We start from the raw sequence: 19721 nt of genomic DNA, 5'->3' as shown, positions 1-19721 counted from the left end.
AATATTAAAGTTTACATACATAATGCTCCTGGCTGTTGGTCTGAAATAGTAGGAATTAGAAAAGGCCCCTAACATCAGTTTTTTTCACAGTTGTCATTGTTTCTTGTATTACAACATTTCCCTATGTAAATATTGAATATAACAAGAAACATGGATTTTTACTTCACAAAGGCCTAAGGATATAATGAGAAAATGTCAATATTATTTAGTTGAATTTTCTGGTTTGTACACATTAATTGTTCACATTAACCTGCTTTAATACCTTCCCATGCCTGCTATTTCATATAGACCAAATATAAACCTCTGCACAATTTGTAATGCTAAATTACATGATACAAAAAAACCACGATAGTCTGATGTAATTAAAAAGGGTAAAAGTCCTCCTAATGTAGCAGAATGATAATACACAGGCACTATATTTGGACAATCTGTGGTTGAGTTGCAGTTCTTTAAAAACAGGGATTGCAGTTGGGTGCTGCTGGTATTGTAAAAATAGGAAATCATTTTAGGGCTAGTAGTGTTTTGAGCCAACAACATGTGCTGAATCTGTGCACATCAGTGATATTAAGGCTAATTTGTTTCAAGTGAGAACCCTGATGCGCCCTCACTCAGGGTCCTCTCTAGGGCACTTGGCTCCACTGTGACAGGGTTCTGCTGTTAATCTTCTCAGAGAAAGCTCCTACTTGAAGTTAAGTGGAAGAAATGACTTGAGAATCCATGCGGAGACATACAGAAAGCAACACTGGACAAAATCAGCCTAACAAAACTCAAAACAAGTCAACAGAATACAGCACAGGCAAACAACCACAACTCCTACTTTTACTTGAAGTTTACTAGGTTAATGAATCAATAAATACAAAACTCAGATGTTTAGTTCAAGAACTTCACTGAGATGAAAGTAATGAGCCCAGTGGTTTATTTTAAACCTTCTCCCAGCACTCCAAATACTTAGCCCATGGCACAAATACGAGTGCTCCAAAAATCCACTAAGACTTAACACTTGCACAAACCTGCCTGTCTCTGGATGTGGAACAGGCCCGGCTGTCTTTATTTCCATTGCTTCTTTTCCTCTTCTTCTCTTCCCTTTGTTTGTTTTGACTTCCCGCCAACCATAAAAGTCAGAGGAAGTTGGTTTAGTTTACTGTCTGTATATTGAAACTGTATGTGCCTAAGCCTTAATGCTCGCGTGCCTCTGCGCTGGGTGTCACTTTCAGCACATCACATAAAGAATTTCTCCCATTATCCCAAGCACTGGCCATGACGTTTATGATGTATTACGTACAATACAATGTCTAAAACTTCACCACTGGCCACCTTTTCTACAGGGGTGTCACGCGAACATCTATACAGTAGCTGTATATGGTACACACGGGTCCTATTTTCATAAAGGGCTGGAGATGGTGTCTTCTTATATTGTCTAAAATATTGTGTTGTTTATTAATATCAAAGCATTTGCCCGATCTTAGGTGCGAGACTGACCCAAAGCCTCCTGCCTTATGTCCAACCTATTAAATGTGGTTTTTTTTTCTGGAATTCAATGAATATGTTAAATAGTGTTGTTGTAAAATGTTGTCAAAAAGTCAAAAACACTAATAAAACATATGCTCAGTGCCAAGAGGTTTTATTTTTTATTTTCTTGGAAAAAAACAAACAAAAAAATTGTACCTTAAAAACAAAACATTCCATAATGAAAACCAAACACACCCCTAAAAATGTTTAACACCAACCTAGTAAATAGAGGGAAAAAAGCTTAAAATTAACAATCAGATGTATTTTCATGGCCACTGTTTCTAAAAACAAATACAAAAAAAAAAGAAAGAAACAAAACCAATGCATACATGTTTTTAATGCTTTAATATGGTTAGTTGGCTATTGATATAACATGACAGATAAGCTAAATTATATTACATAATGCATCAACACCTCAGTTACCCCTGCAGTGACTATACCTTCAGATGCAAATGTGTATTGTATATGTGATTATGAATCTACATAACTAAACCCAGACTGCTGCTTAACTATACCCAGACTGCTGTCGATTCTGATACAGGTGTATCTGCCATATATGCCACATCTCATGTCTTCCAGAACTGTGTGCATGCTGGATGACTGCAGTTGAGTTTGTGTAATCTGCAAATTGATGGACTTTCTCTCTGCACTGCTCTACTCTACTGATGCTACAGTGTCTTATAATTACTGTATATAAAAACTGGCTAAGCAATGCGGACAATCGGTGTGGATAGTGGCTCACATAATGTACTTAACTGAACTGTAAATGTACCAGACCAAATACATTTTATAAATATGATGAATCCAAATCGTTCAAGGATGCATGTTTCAGCTCCCATTGAACAATATAAATAACTTAAATTAATTACAGGCATTTGCTGTTGAGATTTCGGTTTGATCTGTGATCAAAACGCTCAATTGTTTTCTTCCAGAATTACCTACATTTTAAAATGGCAATGTATTAATGAAAGTAAAATTCAGGCACAAGTCGCAAAAGATTTATGCCAATTTTATGCCAATTCTATCCTTTCTCCAGCCTTATGATCCAGCTAAATGCTACACAGCTACACATAAAGTGAAGTCTGCTATAAGCTGGAATCCAAGGCTGTGAGGGCCCCCTACTGGTGAAGCTGTGTAAACAGACCATTCACAAACCAAACCATCTATGGGACAAATATTTTCCTATAGGATACCCTAATCAGATCAATGTTAATGTTCAATCAAAAGGTACACGGCAATAGTGAGAGGAATGAATAAGCACTGCAAGAATATTTGAAGGTTGAACACTATTCAGTCTGTTTACAACAGTCTCAATGTCCATGGGATTTGACTGCAAGTCTGAGCTAGTATAATTTCTTTAAATAAATAATGAATCAAATCATTTTCAGCCTGTACCCCTCTTGTGACCTGCCTTAACCTTCATATCTGTATTTCAGTGGAAATTCTTTCCTGATTAAGTAACGGTAGGTCAAAATTAGTGCTCATGTGTTTTACCCCACGCTGAGACATTTATCTTTTAAAACATGTTGACCTAACTTAAAACTTAAACTGCGCACCAGATCATAAGGTATTATCAGATATTCAGTGAATTCTCCTTCTCGGCTTGCAATAATCAAGCGAGCGGCCGTATGCTTACTTGGGCAGGTAATGGTTTCCAAATTCAGATTTTGAAGTGTTTAGAGCCCAAGTAGTTCACGATAGAGGAGACTTATTGTGTGCTAGCAGAAAAACAGAAATCTTGCTGCGATAGTCACAGACAATCTTGCATTGTAGGAGACTAAAGTTTTGGGCCAGTTTGTCATCCCTGTGCCTGACACAACTACTAAGGAAAGCCACAAGGGGGCAATTGGAAAACTACAAACACATAAAATGGCAGATCAGCCACCCCATAGTTTTACACCCAATTCAGTGTCTCTGGATGCAGCAGGTGTAATTCAGTACTTTTTTTTAGTTCATGAAGTAAGGGGAAATGTAATATACATTAATGGCAAACACTGCAGCCAACATTTGACTCTGACTCAATGGCAGATGACCACTTCCTGATGGCAGATGACCACTTCCTGATTAAAGTGAACCTTGAGAAGCCAATCCAGCAACTCTCTTCACCTGGGAGACATGATGGGAAACACTTTCCAGTGGCTGTCTGCATCACTGCACTACACTACACTTGCTTTGTCCCCATGTTCTCACTGTAAACGTATGAAGCCATTGGGAGTTTCAGTGCTTCACTGATCTGGGTCCTTTCTAAAAACTGGTGTATAATGCTACTCTGCATAAAGACAAACTGACAAGCACACATGGTTAGAGGTCAACTATTTCTAATCATTTCAGATTGTTTTTTTTTAAATACATCAAAGCTTTTATGCGCTATACAAATATATAAATATACAAATAAAAACATGTTAACCATTTCTCCTTTTAAGGACAAGCATTGGCATGCTGATTGGTTTCAACTATTGACGTTTTCTATGTGCAAATGGCAGAAAGATTTCAGAAGGGCGGGGCCTGGGGTTCCACTCTGGAGGGCCTGAACCACACCATCAATATCAAGAATATCAATTCTGGCTGCAGAAAACATAAAGAGGAGAAATAGCAGCCTGTGATTAGAAAAAAAACCAAGCCATTTTTGGCCAATAACATTACACAGATCTTAAGGACACACAATGCACACCAAAGAATCCCTAGTATTCAGGAAAATAAAGTCATTTCAATCAGTTACTGATCAAGGCTTAGAGAGAATATCAAGTTAATAAAACTTCCAAACCAGTTCAAAGCCATGATATCAGTCCACGTAAAAAAAACCCTGACCTCCAGAGGTGGAACCTCAAGAACCCCAAAGCGGTTTAAAGTTTCTGGCCCCTGCGTGGATTCGGTCTTTTTGGCGAAAGAGTGCTACAGTTTTGTGTCTATTTGTCTTTGCTGATGCAGTGACACAAAGCTCCACATTGGTGAACCCACTTGAAACCTACGGACTCCTGACACAGGCAACAGCGCCACCCGTGGAAACCCTTCGAGGACACTGCAAGCAGAATATATCCTAGAGTAATATCATATCAGTCAAGTACTTGAGTTACTGAGTATTCGGATTACTGTGTGTATCTTTTTGTACGTCTGATATCGTTAAAGGCTGAGTAGTTGAAAACAAAAGCGGTGGGTAGTTTGAACTTTGAACTGTGTAACAGTCGTACTGGGATCAAACCTGCCTTGGTGGAAAGACGGAAGAGAAGAGTAGGAGGAGGGGGAAACGGTTCTCTCTCTCGCTTTCTGCATACATCATTTCCTCCCTCCCTTTCTGTCTCTTTCCTTCTGTCTGTGCGGTCGGGTTAAGTAGATTTCCCTTTTCAGCCCCCTCTCATCCGAACAGCTCCCTGCCAGGTTTCTTTCCCAGTCAGACCAAGGAGAACTCCGTCATTGGATGTGAGGGGGAACCAAAAGCCCTGGGTTGGTGTTGCAGGGGGGAACCATCACGATGGCGGAGCATTTTGGTTCTGATATATGGAGGCTTTATCTTTCAATAGTTCCAAACACAAGTGACAGCTCCAGCTCCCTGTGGTAGAGAGGGGATCAAACAGTGTTCTGTTACTTGGTGGAAGAACTAAGTAGACACAGTCATACACAGCAGCAAGGTGAGGGGCGTCCCTCTGTACCTTAAAGAAGCTTTTGAATACCCAACTCTTCAGAGAGCTCCTCCCTTCCTAACTGGAACTTTGACTAGTTAAATACTACTTTACATAAGAAATAGAGAGGAATAAGAAGTGCAAGAATGTAATAGTTACATTCCTGCACTTCTTTTTCCTTTCTATTTCGTATATAAAGTAGTATTTATTGTTACTCTAGGTCTATATTGCTCGTAGCTTGACTGTTCTCTCCCTTGTACGTCGCTTTGGACAAAAGCGTCTGCTAAATGACTAAATTTAAAATGTAAATGAAGTACAGCAATAAAGTAAGAGGGCTACAGGCTACCAATTCCCGCTTCCCCAGTGGTTACAACTGAATACCTTAATTGCTTTAGAAATGTCAGTGTAAATTTCTACATGCATAATACACAGAAACACAGCAATAACCAACCACCTTAATTTATACTGGCAATGATATACACCAGTATATACACCTGTGTTTGAGTGCCTTACCTTCCGGAGGTTCTGCCATAGGCGGGTTGAGACAGTACATGTGGTAGCCTCTGTCACAGTCATCACAGAACAGCAGCTGGTCCTATAGAGGGAAGGTGACAAACACTACATTACCCACAACACACCTGGACAACACAAAAAAAAACAATCTACAGCTCACAAAAACAAAACATACAGGATAGACATCACCCTCCCTTGCTTATTAACTGCCCGGAAACAACGCATTGAAATAAACCTCTTCAATTTGAAATGGGCAAGAGATGGGGAAGCTACAGAAGCCCAGGGGGGCCAAGCTTCATTTGAAGATCACAGTAATGCCCCCATCCCCCATCATGATCTGAACACAGCCTCCGCAGGCCTTTGGGATCTAACAGTTATGGTTTGCAGTTCTTTGCAAGGCCATGTAACAGTTTGTCAAGCCATTTGTCAAGAACACAAGAGGGGAAGTGAAAATAACTGACATCATTTTCTGATGTGCCGCAGATATTGCAGCACTTGCACTCAATGCACTGCCAGCGATAAGTCTTGACCGCAGCCATCATCACATCCGTGAACTGCAGACACGAGGGATGACCTGGAGAGGGAGAAAGGGTCAGAGAGAAGAGAGGGAAAATTTCAAGTCACAAACTGTAATGTTTGGACATTAAAGCAAACTTCACTTTAGTCTTTGAATGGAAAATAAGAGCGAAGGGTATTTGAAATTGCAAGCTCAAAAGAATGAAAATACAAATAAAAAATAATAAGAAAACAAAACTATCTATTTATCATTTTCTTGACGGCTAACTCAAACACTACAAGGTGAGCTGACCTGAGCGTCCACAGTCAGAGCAGGAGACCAGCTCCTCTGACTGGCCTGTTTTCTGGTTCATGTTGGAGTCGCCCAAGCAGAAGTCACAGTAGTTGTTCGGCAGGGCCAGACCATCAGGCCCTTTCTTCGGTGCTGAGGGAAAAAGCACAACAATTATCAAATCAGTTGTACTCTAATAAACATTCAATTCCAAAGTCACATAACACACATCTATTACGAAGTTACAAAAGTAGACCTTGACAAACACAATCATCCTTGTGTTAACTGTTTACCTAAATTTATCTCTTCATCCATTTATCAAGTTGATGTTTACTAAAAACATTTTCTCTCTCTTATAGTGTGACCTTTGCTCGCAAATGCCGATGGCTGTGGAAACATTGTTCCTCATCAACATATCCATTAAGTACATATACACATGTTAGCCAGCCAAGCTCTGCCCACTCACTTTGTCTCTTTTCTTCCCCTCTAGACTGTCTCTGCTGCGGGATGCTGCTGTAGTCTCTCCACCTGATCAAATTGCAGGAACCCTCTGCCTACACCTACCCACCACACCGTCATGTACTTATTTTACCCCATACTGTGCTAGTCTTTACCGGCAATGTAAATAATTGCCACCATAGACAGTTCTCTGTTTCACTTCTCTACTTATCCTTTTAATAGTAACCTTACACGCACACTGTATACCCAGTGAGCTGTTTTACAATACTTGAATGCTCAAGGTTTCTTCCCGGAGTTTTTCCTTCCCCTGTCAGACACTGGGCTCAGTAAAGCGCCTTGAGAGAGTTGTATTGCTTTGTTTTGCTTTATAAATGAAATGACATTGAATTGCATAGGCCCTACAATGACACACAGTATCACTGACTTCTAAAGGATTTCAATTTCATCTGATTTTAACAAAACTCTATATGTTTTAAGAAAGCGATCAGGGAAAACTATTGATATCGATGGGCATGTTTGCTCTGGCCGATTTTATTCTGATTGGCCACTCACTCTTGGTCTCCTCTTGTTGGGGTGGGGTTGATGTGCGATGACTCGCCTCCTCCTTGTCCTCTCCTTCCTCATCAGCCAGGTGAGAGTGGGCGTAGTGGTAGCTCAGACCTGGACGGTTCTTATAGCGCTTTCCACAGACTGCAGACCAAGAAAAATGTGCACATTTAAACACACACACACAAACGAGCTTGTGTGCACACACATGCAAGCACACACTAGTGAATACGCTCGTAGGCATCCACACACACACACACACACACACACACTCTCTGAAACATCCTTACACTTTAGGTCCACACTCATTCTTTAGGAGTGGATTTGCCACCAGTATTCGCTCTTAAACATGGAGAATGAGAGTTGTGAAAAAGGAAGTGTAATTGTTGCTAAACACAACAGGTCTTGAATACTATGTCTATTTGGGGTTACTTTTTTAACTTAATTGTACTAATGATGACTTCCAACTCTGTGTGTGCACAGGGGCCAACCATGTTTACACATAGCAAGAAGAGTTGTCAATAGAGGATGGTGTCCACCACTTGCAAAACAAAACAAAACCAGCAAACAAACCAACCTTATAAAAAACTATTGACAAGGACAAGGTCAAGGTCAAGGTCAGGCACAAGCTGTTTGAAAGGACTGACATGCAAATGACAGCAAACTAAATGCACCTAAGGCATCAAACAGAAAACCCATCAGCTGGCACACCTGTTGCACCCTGTGGCCATTAGACAGCCAACTTTTGTTCGTATTCCAATAAAAAAATTGCCAGGCAGAGCAATCATCAATACTGACCTGTCCTGCCAAAATAGCTCATCAGCCTCATTGAATGTGGATCCAGCTTTACAGGGTGCCAAAAAGAGCGTCAGGCAAGAAGGGCAAAATAAAAACAGTCGGACGGATTCTGCCAAATTGGACTTTTATCTTTGGAAGCTGAAGTTCAAAGCCATCCTCTTAACTGTTCCAAAACATACTGTAAACGTCAGCGACAGATGTTTGAAGGTATGGAAACGTAGACAAGCACAACAGGCTGAAGAGTTGTTAAATTGCCATTTGGTCACAAAATCCTTGATTCAGAAAGTACGTTTTATTTTAAAACTCAACAGTAAACAAGTCTTTTGAGCCACAGGGAATCTGGTTAACTCAGCACAGACAAGTTGCTCTGAAAGCTCACTGCGTAGTCAATCTTTTCAATCAATAAGTCAAACTGATCAATTACATCTAATTCTCAGCACCTCAATAACAACATTAACACATGGGTTGTTCAACATTTTAATGAAACACTTCAGTGACTGACCCTGACTACTGATTATAAAGCTTTTTTGAATGATGCAATTCATTACTACACTTAGGCCATCAAATGCTTGATTTCAAGCGATTACATCAAATGAGTAGTTGCAACTGAGGCATGCTTTAAGACCGCTATTCAAAAAACAACATTTCTCAGTGGCTGATCTATAAAACGTTTATATTCAATCAATTCAGATTCTAGCAAACTCATGATTTAATCAAAAACTAGAGGATAATTGTGTCAGCATGTCGTCCCAGTTGTTAGGATCGTTTTACAAGCATTTTGTTCTACTGGTTTGTTCTCGTAAAAATGTAAAACGGTTTGTGAACGATGATGGAGCTCTGTTTGCACCAGGTCTCTGCCATTTAAAGTAATACAAACAAGGGTAAGGCACCGGGCCAGTGGCTAATTCTGCTTATTTGGCGCAATCACGAAAACTCATACCACATCTGCAGGCGGTCAGGAAAACACATTCTTGATTTGTTCAGTAATCTGGCCTTTTAACAATTGCATGTGGACAAAAGATGTGAAAGCTGTTGACACTAAATGGACAAGAATAACAACGGCATAGTAACGAGAAGAAAAAAAACAATTAAAGAAGAATGTTCTTTCACATTGTTTTCAACTGGTGGCGTTTCTGTAAAATTCATTAGTGAGCCTCAACTAAAACAGTCATTGACATTGTCAACTGCTCTCCTGGCTGGTCTAAAAAAAAAAAAACTCTACCTGATGTCACTACAGGGTTTCCTAGAAGAGGGGATTTCAAAAGATGTGTGTTAGCGGCGAGATGGTTAGAGCAGCTATGAGAGGGACACAGTGGCTGCAGTCTTCTGCTGATAGCTTCAGGCAAAGATGGAGGTTAGTCACAAGATGGCAGGGATGGATGCAGCAGATGACAACAGGCTCTGTGTTCCATTTCTAAACTTCTAAGTGCTTTGATCACAGAAATGATTTTTCTGAAACAAAAGTAACAGCTCGATGATGGACTCATACACAAACACCAACAAGTTGTCCTTCACCTCTGTGCAACATTTAACACAGTGATTCAAATCAGCCCAGATGAGAAAGGGAGAAAACCAACCACTTGAGATGCTCTGTGCCTCCGAGCAGATCCCTCAGCAAAACCCAGCATTTGGGAAGTCGGTCTTCCATCACACCCTCTCCATATACCTCTCTTCCTCCTTTCTTCTCTACATGTACTCAGCCACTCCCTCGCTACATTCTGAATCCACTGGATGGCCATACCAGATCTCCTCAAAATCACCCCTAAAATGGGATCCTGTCTACATCTCCTTCCATTTGTGTACTCTGATGTAGTGAAGGGGGTTTCCGAAAGCTAACAAACAGCCAAACTGCTTCAGCCCGTCCAGGCTCTTCATTTACCAGTGCTTCGGAAGGAAAAGCAGGTAAGGATGGAAGATTTGTGAAGTAAGAGACTCATGCGTGGCAGCTCTTGGGTAAGAGCTGCCAACAAGCTGCTCTCCCATCCTTTTCCAAAGAACCGCCACACACACACACACACACACACACACACACACACACACACGAACCAACTCCCAGATCCAAAGAAAATACTGGCTGTCCTTTCTTCCCTTCCTCCCTCCCTCCCTCAGTTCCCTTCCCAACAACACACTCAGTCAGTGTAGCTTTGACCAGTGAGTAAGGCAGCTTGAAACAAAAGCAGAGGCACTATTTCACTCTAAGGAGAACGAATGGAGGTGAAAAGGAAAGGGAGGCTTTGGTGAACGTAGCATGGGAAGACCAGATGGAGGAGTTTAAGGGAATTTCCTAAAGCAAAAACACAGGGAAGAGATGAGGGAGTGAGAGATCTAATGCAGGCAATTTGAAAGTACAGGAGAGATGAGATTGAAAGATGACAAAACCCAGGTAAATGAACAAGGGAGTGAATGGCTGTTACCCATTCCACCACTACACTACGTGGCCCCCATTTAGTAAATTTGGCTTACATAAATCCTTCTTTTTCGTGAGGAGGTCGAATTTGACAGAATTTGGTCATTTTCCATTCAATACTTCCCACTCAACTCCAATGTGCTTCAGTAATGACTTTTGACTTTGAAGCTTGGGGGTCAATAACAGCAACACAACAGGATCCATAAACATTAACATGGCAGACTTTGCTGGGTATTAGACTGATTATGTTAGGCACAGATATTTTAGGACACCATCGGTTTTCGTTAACGTAGGAGCACTCCTCCTCTTGGTATGTGGAATTAGTGTCAGCACCTAGCCACACTCAGGTGTGATTTAACATGCCCCCAGGGACTCCCAGGTCATGCTGCAACATGCTAAAGCTCAACTCTCTGCTTCTCAACCAGAGCTGCCCTACTGGTTTCAGCTGAGCTACAAATGTGTTGAACAGATTAAGGAGGTTTGTAGAATGCAAAGAAGAGAGAAAGGGCTGTTTGAATTAATGGCCAATAATAAAGTATATGTAGTATGGCATATAGTATGGCAAGGTCACATATCACAGTTGTCATACCATGCGATATTTACTAAAGATGCATCAGAATGCTCTGTGAAAATAAAGCTTTAAATCTCATCAAGCACTTGAGCTACTACAAATCAAGGCCTATGACTTTCTACCAGGGAGGTAAGTGCTAATCTAACCCTAAGCATATATCACATTTAAGTTTAAGGACTTCATCGTTACTGTGAGGGGGAACGGGTCTCTATGTCTATCAATCTGGGGGGTGACACTGAAGGGATCTTCCCAGTGCCCTTCTTGTAGGGCAGAGGGAAAACGCAAACAATCAACATTCATGAAAAAGAAAAGGCGAGAAAAAGGACACAAAACAAGCAGACTGATGAGCAGACACAAGGCGAGAAAAATAGAAAAAGGAGTGAGAGAAATATACCTCGTTCAGAAGGTTTTGAAATATGCTTTTGTTTGAAAGTGTCTGAAAGAGAGAACAGAGAACAAAACAAAAAAAAGAAAGAAAAGAGGGAGAGAGCACAGACAGAGGGACTCAGAGTCGTACACCCACATACCGGAAATCAGGAGAAAGAAAGAAAGAAAAACCTGCACACTATTATGACATGAACAAAAGAGACAACAGTGTATAGCATACAGTGATAACAGTTAGGTTCATTCAGATGGCCTACGGGCAGCCTGACTAATAACGGCATCACATGAGGACAGATTTGTGCTTGTCTAAATGTAACCTGTGAAGAAATACAATTAAAGGCTTCTGAGAGAAGAGAATCTTTAAATGATATTCATTGCTTGACTCAAGGGCAAATGTGTCACTGTCAAAATATGCTGGTTGTATATGCTATACAAATATTTTGCATGAACTGACTACTACAAATTAAAGATGGGTTTATAGTTTTCAGAACGACAACAAGCTAAAAACTACAACAAATTGTCAGACCGTTTATAGTTCAGATTTTCCCACCTATAGTCACTGAACGGCAATGTTACTGGACCTGCCGCTCCGAGTTCAAATATGTTGAACTCTGACCCAGTCGCCAGCTACAACAACCATAGGCATCATAATGAATCAGATCAGTGTAGCAAGCTATACCATTATTTAGTATATAAACTCAACAGTCTTTTCTTGCAAATTTGGAAGACAAATAATGCACTATGAAAGACTAATTATTTAACCGTTTAAAACTACCACAACATGTTCTACCGACTGTAAACCCACCTAAACACTACATCAATATGTATGCCTGATATAAACTGGTGTTAAAAAACGTGCTCAAATGTCTACCATGGTGTCACTTATTACTGGCAATGTGCATGGAACCAGACAGACAGACAGACAGACAGACAGGTTAGGTGGAGAAAGTGAAACCAAGACAGAGATGATGTTCAGGACAGACAGGATAATAGACAGAAAAAGATAATGGTAGACAGACAATTCTTTGGTTTAGCAATTTTTGGTATTGAGCAAAAGCAATTATAGCAATACAAAGATGGAGAGACAAACAGAGGGCAAGACAGAGAGAGAGAGAGAGAGAGAGAGAAAGGGGGGGAGAGATAGAGAGAGAAAGCAAGTAAAAAAGAAAACAAGCAAGCAAGAAAAAAGGGAGAAGAAGAAAGAAAGAAGTACAAAGGAGGATCAGGGTGGTTGCCAACAGAATTGTTACCTGACTACCCAACACCCCACCCTATGTTAACGTGAGCTACCCCTTAATGGAGTCCCCACCCTTGAAGATCACTATGGTATATGCATGTGTGTGTTAGGGTGTGCATATGGATCACTATGGTGTATACTATGCATGTGTGTGTGTGTTAGGGTTTGCATATAGATCACTATGGTGTATACGTATGCATGTGTGTGTTAGATTGTGCATATACTTACTATCACAGGCATAGGGCTTGTCTCTGTCTTCAAGTGCAGCCGCTGCTGCATCCAACTTCTTTCGGGCGCTGCTGACCCCACGACCCTACCAGAAAGAGCAGCACCTGCACGTCATCACTGTAAATATTTATCTCAGCTCCAATAACTATTGCACACATCCCCACCACCATCCTCTTCCTCACCTTCACCAGTGTCCTCACTATATGACCACTGTGTCCACACAGCTCAGTTATGGTCATTTAATGAGAAATCACCTTCAGGTCATAATCACTACGTTAATTAACAATTATTCCTAGTCTAATCACCCTCCTCTACCTCTCATCTATCCCCACTTGCAATGTGACACTTCCAATGGGTTTCAGATGCAGCCATAAAGGCCCCTTGCCCTAACTAATGAACATAATTCCTGTTCTAATTAGCTTCCTCTTCACTTGCTACTTTCCTTACTTTGAACCCACTACATCCACACTTCCAGTGACAGCAGCTCAAGCCATCCCGACCCCTTCTCCTGCATTACCCATCAAGACTCCTTTACTGCCAAAAATGGTCTAAACATGAGGCTAAATCTGTCAAATGACTCTTACAGGGTCAACTGTATCATCAGTTATCATAAGTGAGCAGAATTATGGCAGGCTCTACTTGATCACTCCCATCTCACCTTTCCTTTCCCTTTGCCACGTCTCTTGGGAGTATCCTCCTCATAGTCTTCATCATCCAGGTCGTCCAGGAAGTCGTCAGGTTCTATAATTCTCTGCAGAAGGACGGGCAGAAACCCTCATGAATCTCAAACTGCGGTAGCAACCATCCCCGACATTCATATGAGACATTACCTTGAGGCATGCTGGTGGATTGTCTGTTATCACTATTGACATAGTTATCTAACATGTTCTTACTGGTTTCTGTTTGAACTCGGCTGCAACAGAAGGAAGTGTCTGCTTCCTTCCGAAAGATAGAACTACACACCAGGGCAGACCTAGTAATGACTGGCCTGACGTAAAAAATGTAGTTTTAGACAGACCACACCTCTTCAGAAGGTGATCAGGCAAACTGCACTACAACACAATATTTGTACGTGATATTTCGGGTACCTTGCGCACGCGTGTGGACGTATTGAGGCTCCCGGTGCTGTACTCCGACCCACTGGGGTCGTCCTCAGGACCACGGAGCTCGAGCGCTGCCCGCTTGTCTAAAGGCTCGGCCTTCAGAAGCGCCTCCAGACTGCTCCCGTCTGATGAGGAAAGGGCGTCTTTCTTCAAGGTCAGGTCCAGCTCTGTGACAAACAGCAGGAGGAGGTTACACACATGTGGACATAAACACACACACACAACAGAGAACAAAAGAGAATAAAATCAGGCAGACAAATAAGTCTAAATCATAAATCATAAATCATCAAATTCAACGAAAATACATAAAACCATAAACACAATGAAATACAGGGCAGGCTGTAGCAGGCTTGGATTTGGCTCAGACAAACACATTATTAGGCACTTATCACTTATGCACACACTGAACCAAAATACGCATGTAGATCATAACTCAGTGTAAGTGCAAGACAGAAGAATTTCACAATAAAGGGTAACTGTACTCACTAACCACAAAAACACGGGCAAGACAGGCTCGTACACACCATTTTACAGGTATGCATTTGGCAGGCATTTACCCAAGGACAAATACAGTACAGGTAGACTGTTCACTGAAGCATAAATGCAGCAACATGAGCGACTCTCTCTTTCATTTCTGCAACCGTATGCTGAGCGACCCTTTCCAATATAAGTATAAATCAAGCTTAAGTGTTAGCACTAAACACCTACTAAGTTAAAACGGTGGGAAGCTACAGGTACACACCTCCCAAAAACACATAGGCCACCCAAATATAAGCACAGACATACTAATGCACAGCAGATCCCATATGAAATGTCATGTGTCAGTAATACAGCCATGGGAAACCATAAATTAATGGAATGTAGCCCCAGGCATGCATGGCAAGGAACATGGAACATGGAAGTGGGTTACCTGTCTTAAGGCTGGGAAAGGTCAGCCGGGGGTCTTCAGGTGGGTGGGATCTCCGCTTCTTCCTCCATCGCCGGGCTGGGTAAGTATACAGCTGCCCTGGGGCCACACCTATGGAGAAAGACAGAGGCCCAAGCCCACGGTTTAAGTGACAGATTCCTCACCACCTAAAAAGTGTGTTCTGACTGTGTTGCACAAGTAGCTGACCAGAGATTAACAAATATTCAAAAAATATTATAGGCATCTAAACCCACTGGCAAGGGAAAAACACATTGTGCCTATACCATGACACAAAAAACAAGCTTTTGTAAAACTAAACTAATCCATGGTTTTAAGTTGGTCAAAGGCGACAGGATAATGGCATCTTTTATTCGGTAATCATCAGAAACATGCTGACGAACACTACGCTGGGAGACCTTCAAGCCCCCTACTGAACCTTGCCATATTTACTAGGCACATAAAACAGAAGAGCACAAGGAAGACTAATGAGATCGTCTGATTTACCTATTCTACTGTGGAAAGAAACAGTTCCAGGATATGACCTATCAGAGTGCATACTCCCAGCTCTTGTTTTGTGTGTCTGTGTCTGTGTTTGTGTCTGTGTCTGTGTCTGTGTCTGTGTCTGTGTCTGTGTCTGTGTCTGTGTCTGTGTCTGTGTTTGTGTCTGTGTCTGTGTTTGTGTCTGTGTCTGTGTTTGTGTCTGTGTCTGTGTTTGTGTCTGTGTCCTTCACCTGGCCCTCTGTGTCTCTTCTCCATCCAGATGTAGCAGTTGCTCTGGGCGACTCCGGTCTGGGAGTCGAGGAAGGGCATCCTGACGCTGCGCTCCGCACACAGACGGGCGTTGTAGTTATGGCACTGTTCCATGGCATCTCTATAGCATTGCTCTCCCAGCCTGTGCAACACACACATACACAAAACAGCACATTTGGACACAATCACACAAAGAGAACACAGAACTAGATGACCCGTTCATGCACAAGAGTGTGGCCATGTGCACTGCACACACACACACACACACACACACACACACACACACACACACACACACACACACACAGTCGAGCCCACACAAAGGGCAAAGAAACGATGGACGAGGGACCCATTTAGTCGAGTAGGCCAAAAACAAAACAGTTTACAAAAGTCTCACAGGCAATATAAATGACCCAGACTGAGCCGTAACATTCTCCTCCCTCTGATTAGGAGTAGGCCAACAATATCACCCTCCTCCAACACTCCAGAGTTGGTCTCTGTGTCTGCCTCGCTCGCTGTTCTGGCTTAGCCATGACTGGGAGGGGATTGGGGTGGGTAGGGGGTCCACCAATCTCCTCATGTCTAAAATCAGCTTAAGATAATTACACTTCAAAGGCTTTTGTGGACTGCCTGGCTCCATCATCCAAGGCTGTGTTTCAGCTTGGCTTCTCTCAAACAGTGAGAGAGAATGCGGGTGAGAGGGAGACTGTGAATGAGTGACAATGTAAGCAATGGCTAGGAACAGCTGAAACAGGGTGTGTGTTAGTGGGGGTGGGGGTGGGGGTGGGGGGTGTTGAGTGAGTGTGTCTACAGGTGTACATCCATATGACACTATATTTGAACAATTGGCAATTGAATGTGTGCCAATGAGTGCCTGTAGAACGTGAATGTGGATGACCGTGTGTGTGTGTGTGTGTGTGTGTGAGGTAAAGAAAGAGAGAGTAAGTCTGTGTGTGTGTGTGCGGGGGGGGGGGGGGGGGGGGGGGGAAGAGTGTGTGTGTGTGTGTGTGTGTGTGTGTGTGTGTGTGTGTGTGTGTGTGTGGCAGCAGCAGGGAACCAGACTGTCATTGTGGTCCTGGACTCTGCCAAAGGGAGGAATGCGTCAGCAGGTGCTCTTTTGTTGGCCTGGCAACAGCCAACTGCCTGGAAGGTCACAGGGGGGCATTTCACGAAAGTGTTGATGAACAACTTCCATAGTTAAATGATAGAAAGACTATCATTTTTAACACTCTCACATTTAGCACGGTGGTTGCTCAACAACGCTTTTGGGAAATGCAGTCCAGGGCTGGTTGAGCCGCTACCACCGCCCAACTTCCTTGCTCCCACTCTCACTGCTCTTCTCACTTATGTCAGCATGAACAAAAAGCCCCAATTAACTAGCACACGTACAACTGGTGAAGGTTTGAGGCTAGGTCTGGTGATGGAATTACACAAGATGACTGAACCATGCAGGCTAAACCACAGCTGATGAAAATGTGTCAGACTTAAAAGATTAAAGACTGATAGGGTGGGAGAGAAAGTCTCTTTTGGTGGCATGGAGTCCCACTTGCTATTGGTAGACTTGAATTTCACTGGTGTTAAAAACATAATTATACATAGCTCATCAGTTACCTCAGAGTTTGATAACCTAAACAGTCTTCTGTTACATGGGACGAAATGATTATACTACTATATGCACGTATTGCCTATGTAATCAATACAGGAAAATGTACTTGAGAATATATATGTCAGGAAGATAAACTAAACGTACTTACTTCCTGTAACACCACCACTACACTACAGATTGTAGCCCGAGACAGTCGCGCTTGTTAACATTAGCTAGAAGGAATTACACATTTTCACTTAACTTATCTTTCTTAATTCCGCCAACCATGGTTGAACTTGAGTCATTACAAATCTGCCAAAATTTTAGGTGTATACAAACACTCTACATTTCTTCCAAAACGCACAATTATGCAACGAGTAACATGGCGACATAATCTGTTTAACGTTAGCTAATTATCAAGCTAACTTAGCTAACGCCAAAATGCATTCACGTTAGGTATCTTAGGTGACATTGGAGACAGCTTTCGACCACTCATTCAGAGCTTAGGCAGTACACTATCGCTTCCCAGACGTCACTATCTTGCATCTGACAGCAGCTTCTCAACTAAGAGGAAACACTTGGTCACTATTTGGATAAGTTATGTAGCCAAGGTGAAGTTACTCTCACCAGCTAACATATGCTAAGTGTTTACGTTGTTGAATATTTTCAGGTCTTTGACAGGACCAATATGGCCGCAATTGGAAGAACAACCTGAACAATACTTAACTGACCAATAGTTTACCCCTCAGACAATGTGCGCAATTTTCCCCATAGTAACACTAATTACCAAGTAAGAGTGCGACTTGATTTGACACCACCTGGGATATTAACAACTTCGAGAACTGCAGCTGAACGCCTGACAGCAATGACCGAGCCAACCACAACCGCTTCATTTCATAGTCGATGTTCTCGACAACGTAGCTAACATTAGCCAGCCAAATCACTTTTATAACAGGTAATAACAATTTATCGCATTCATCTATTTCATAATTTTGGAGAACATCGAGGTCAGTGAAATAGCTAATCGCGTTATTATTGTCCAACATGCACTTAATAGCTGTCAGGCTTGCTAGCTAGGTAAGTAACGAGTTAGTTATTGAAGCCAAGTAGCTATGATAGCTAGCTAACGTTGAGGAAGGTAGAAAGCGAGTGCAGCTGGCGACTGCCGTAATTGTTGGCTATTTGAACAGACCGGTTTTACATCTCAAGTAAACACATCTGTTTGCCTTTATAGTCTTACGTGCCTCTGTTAAAATAGAGCAAAATATGTTCATTTCACACGGGTGCCAAGCGAAAAACACTTACAGTTTGACAACATTCTCTACGACGGCCGCCATCCTGGTTCGCCTACGCTTCACAGTGGGCAACTAAGTGCATGCGCACTTGGAAGAATCAGCTCAAAAAAGCAAAAAAGGTCACGATACTCAGGAAAAGAGGTGGGACCTGCCATTGACAGTAGCGTGACAAAATATTCGTACTTTGTATAGATATAGTATAGATATAGTAGAAGCCAGTATAAACGCATGTATAATAAGTCATGTAAATATATCTTACACTTTTGACCCCTAAATATTCGATAAAACCGATAAAACAAAGTGCTAAACACAAAATACAGGACTTGGTCTTCCATTCATCCCCAATGTTTGGATTTGACAATTAGTTACCTATAGAATTAACCTCGAGGTGAAGGACTGGCATTTTATGGCGTGAAGTAGTACAATACGTGTGCAGTTGCTTCCCTCCGAACGTGACATAAATACCCAATTTACTTACATCCTTTTGGACCAAGTGATGATTTATCTTTTCTACAACTTATTACGAACTCCAAGCACTTTCCATTCGCCTGTGTATCATTATGTGTCCGCCAGGAGGCTCTGCTGAGCTTTGTAAAGTCAGCACTCTGAGGACTCGCATCTTTGACAGAGGACAAGATTACTGTGCTTTCTCAGTTGGACCTTCCCGACCCCGGAGCTTTAGTCACATCCTGCAGAGCTATCATCGGGACAGAGGACATTTCCTGTTTTTCCTTCTCGTGTGAGTAAGTATCGTTACTCACTACTAGGGTAGGGCGTTTCCCATATGACGACATACACTGATGCAAACCATGCACAGAGGCTAAACCAGAACCAGAATCATATTTTATTGGGCAAGTACATCGACACATACAAGGTATTTGTAATGGTAAGTAGCCTAAGGATGAATGAATATTAGTTAAGTAGAAAAAAATGCATGTTATAGCAGATATCATTGGTCAGTGGTTAAGTGTGGTTGCATGTGGTAAGAAACTGCTCCATTGTTTGGTGGCTCTGGCATACTGAGC

General features: G+C 41.9%; 1 protein-coding gene across 2 annotated transcripts; it reads right to left on the bottom strand.

Moving 5' to 3' along the window:
* Positions 1–1669: 1669 nt before the first annotated feature.
* Positions 1670–18743, bottom strand: dpf2 (double PHD fingers 2). Of its 2 annotated transcripts, XR_013968978.1 has the most exons (13): positions 18707–18743; positions 15798–15958; positions 15070–15177; positions 14145–14326; positions 13715–13807; positions 13057–13141; positions 11602–11643; positions 7438–7575; positions 6448–6579; positions 6101–6213; positions 5640–5721; positions 4709–5056; positions 1670–4070 (listed from the first exon to the last, which is right to left on the bottom strand). XR_013968978.1 is itself a non-coding variant. In XM_080855802.1 (12 exons), exons 1-12 carry the CDS (start codon positions 18736–18738, stop codon positions 4974–4976), a joined length of 1251 nt encoding a protein of 416 aa, XP_080711928.1. In that variant the 5' UTR covers positions 18739–18743; the 3' UTR covers positions 1670–4973. The 2 variants fall into 2 exon arrangements, 1 of the variants encoding a protein (XP_080711928.1); XM_080855802.1 differs by having other exon boundaries at positions 1670–5056.
* Between the last annotated feature and the right edge of the window lie 978 nt (positions 18744–19721).

The sequence above is a fragment of the Sprattus sprattus genome (assembly GCF_963457725.1).
Source record: "Sprattus sprattus genome assembly, chromosome: 1".
NCBI lineage: Eukaryota > Metazoa > Chordata > Actinopteri > Clupeiformes > Clupeidae > Sprattus > Sprattus sprattus.
The sequence above is the reverse complement of the archived record's forward strand: the minus strand, read 5'-3'. Positions and strand labels throughout refer to the sequence as shown.

Coding starts and splice junctions, on each gene's coding strand:
- dpf2 (XM_080855802.1), bottom strand. CDS start 18,738: ATGGCGGCCGTCGTAGAGAATGTTGTCAAACT. Junction 6,214..6,447: donor CTCTGACTGTGGACGCTCAG/GTCAGCTCACCT, acceptor CTCCCTCTCCAG/GTCATCCCTCGTGTCTGCAG. Junction 5,057..5,639: donor TATGGCAGAACCTCCGGAAG/GTAAGGCACTCA, acceptor TCTCTACCACAG/GGAGCTGGAGCTGTCACTTG.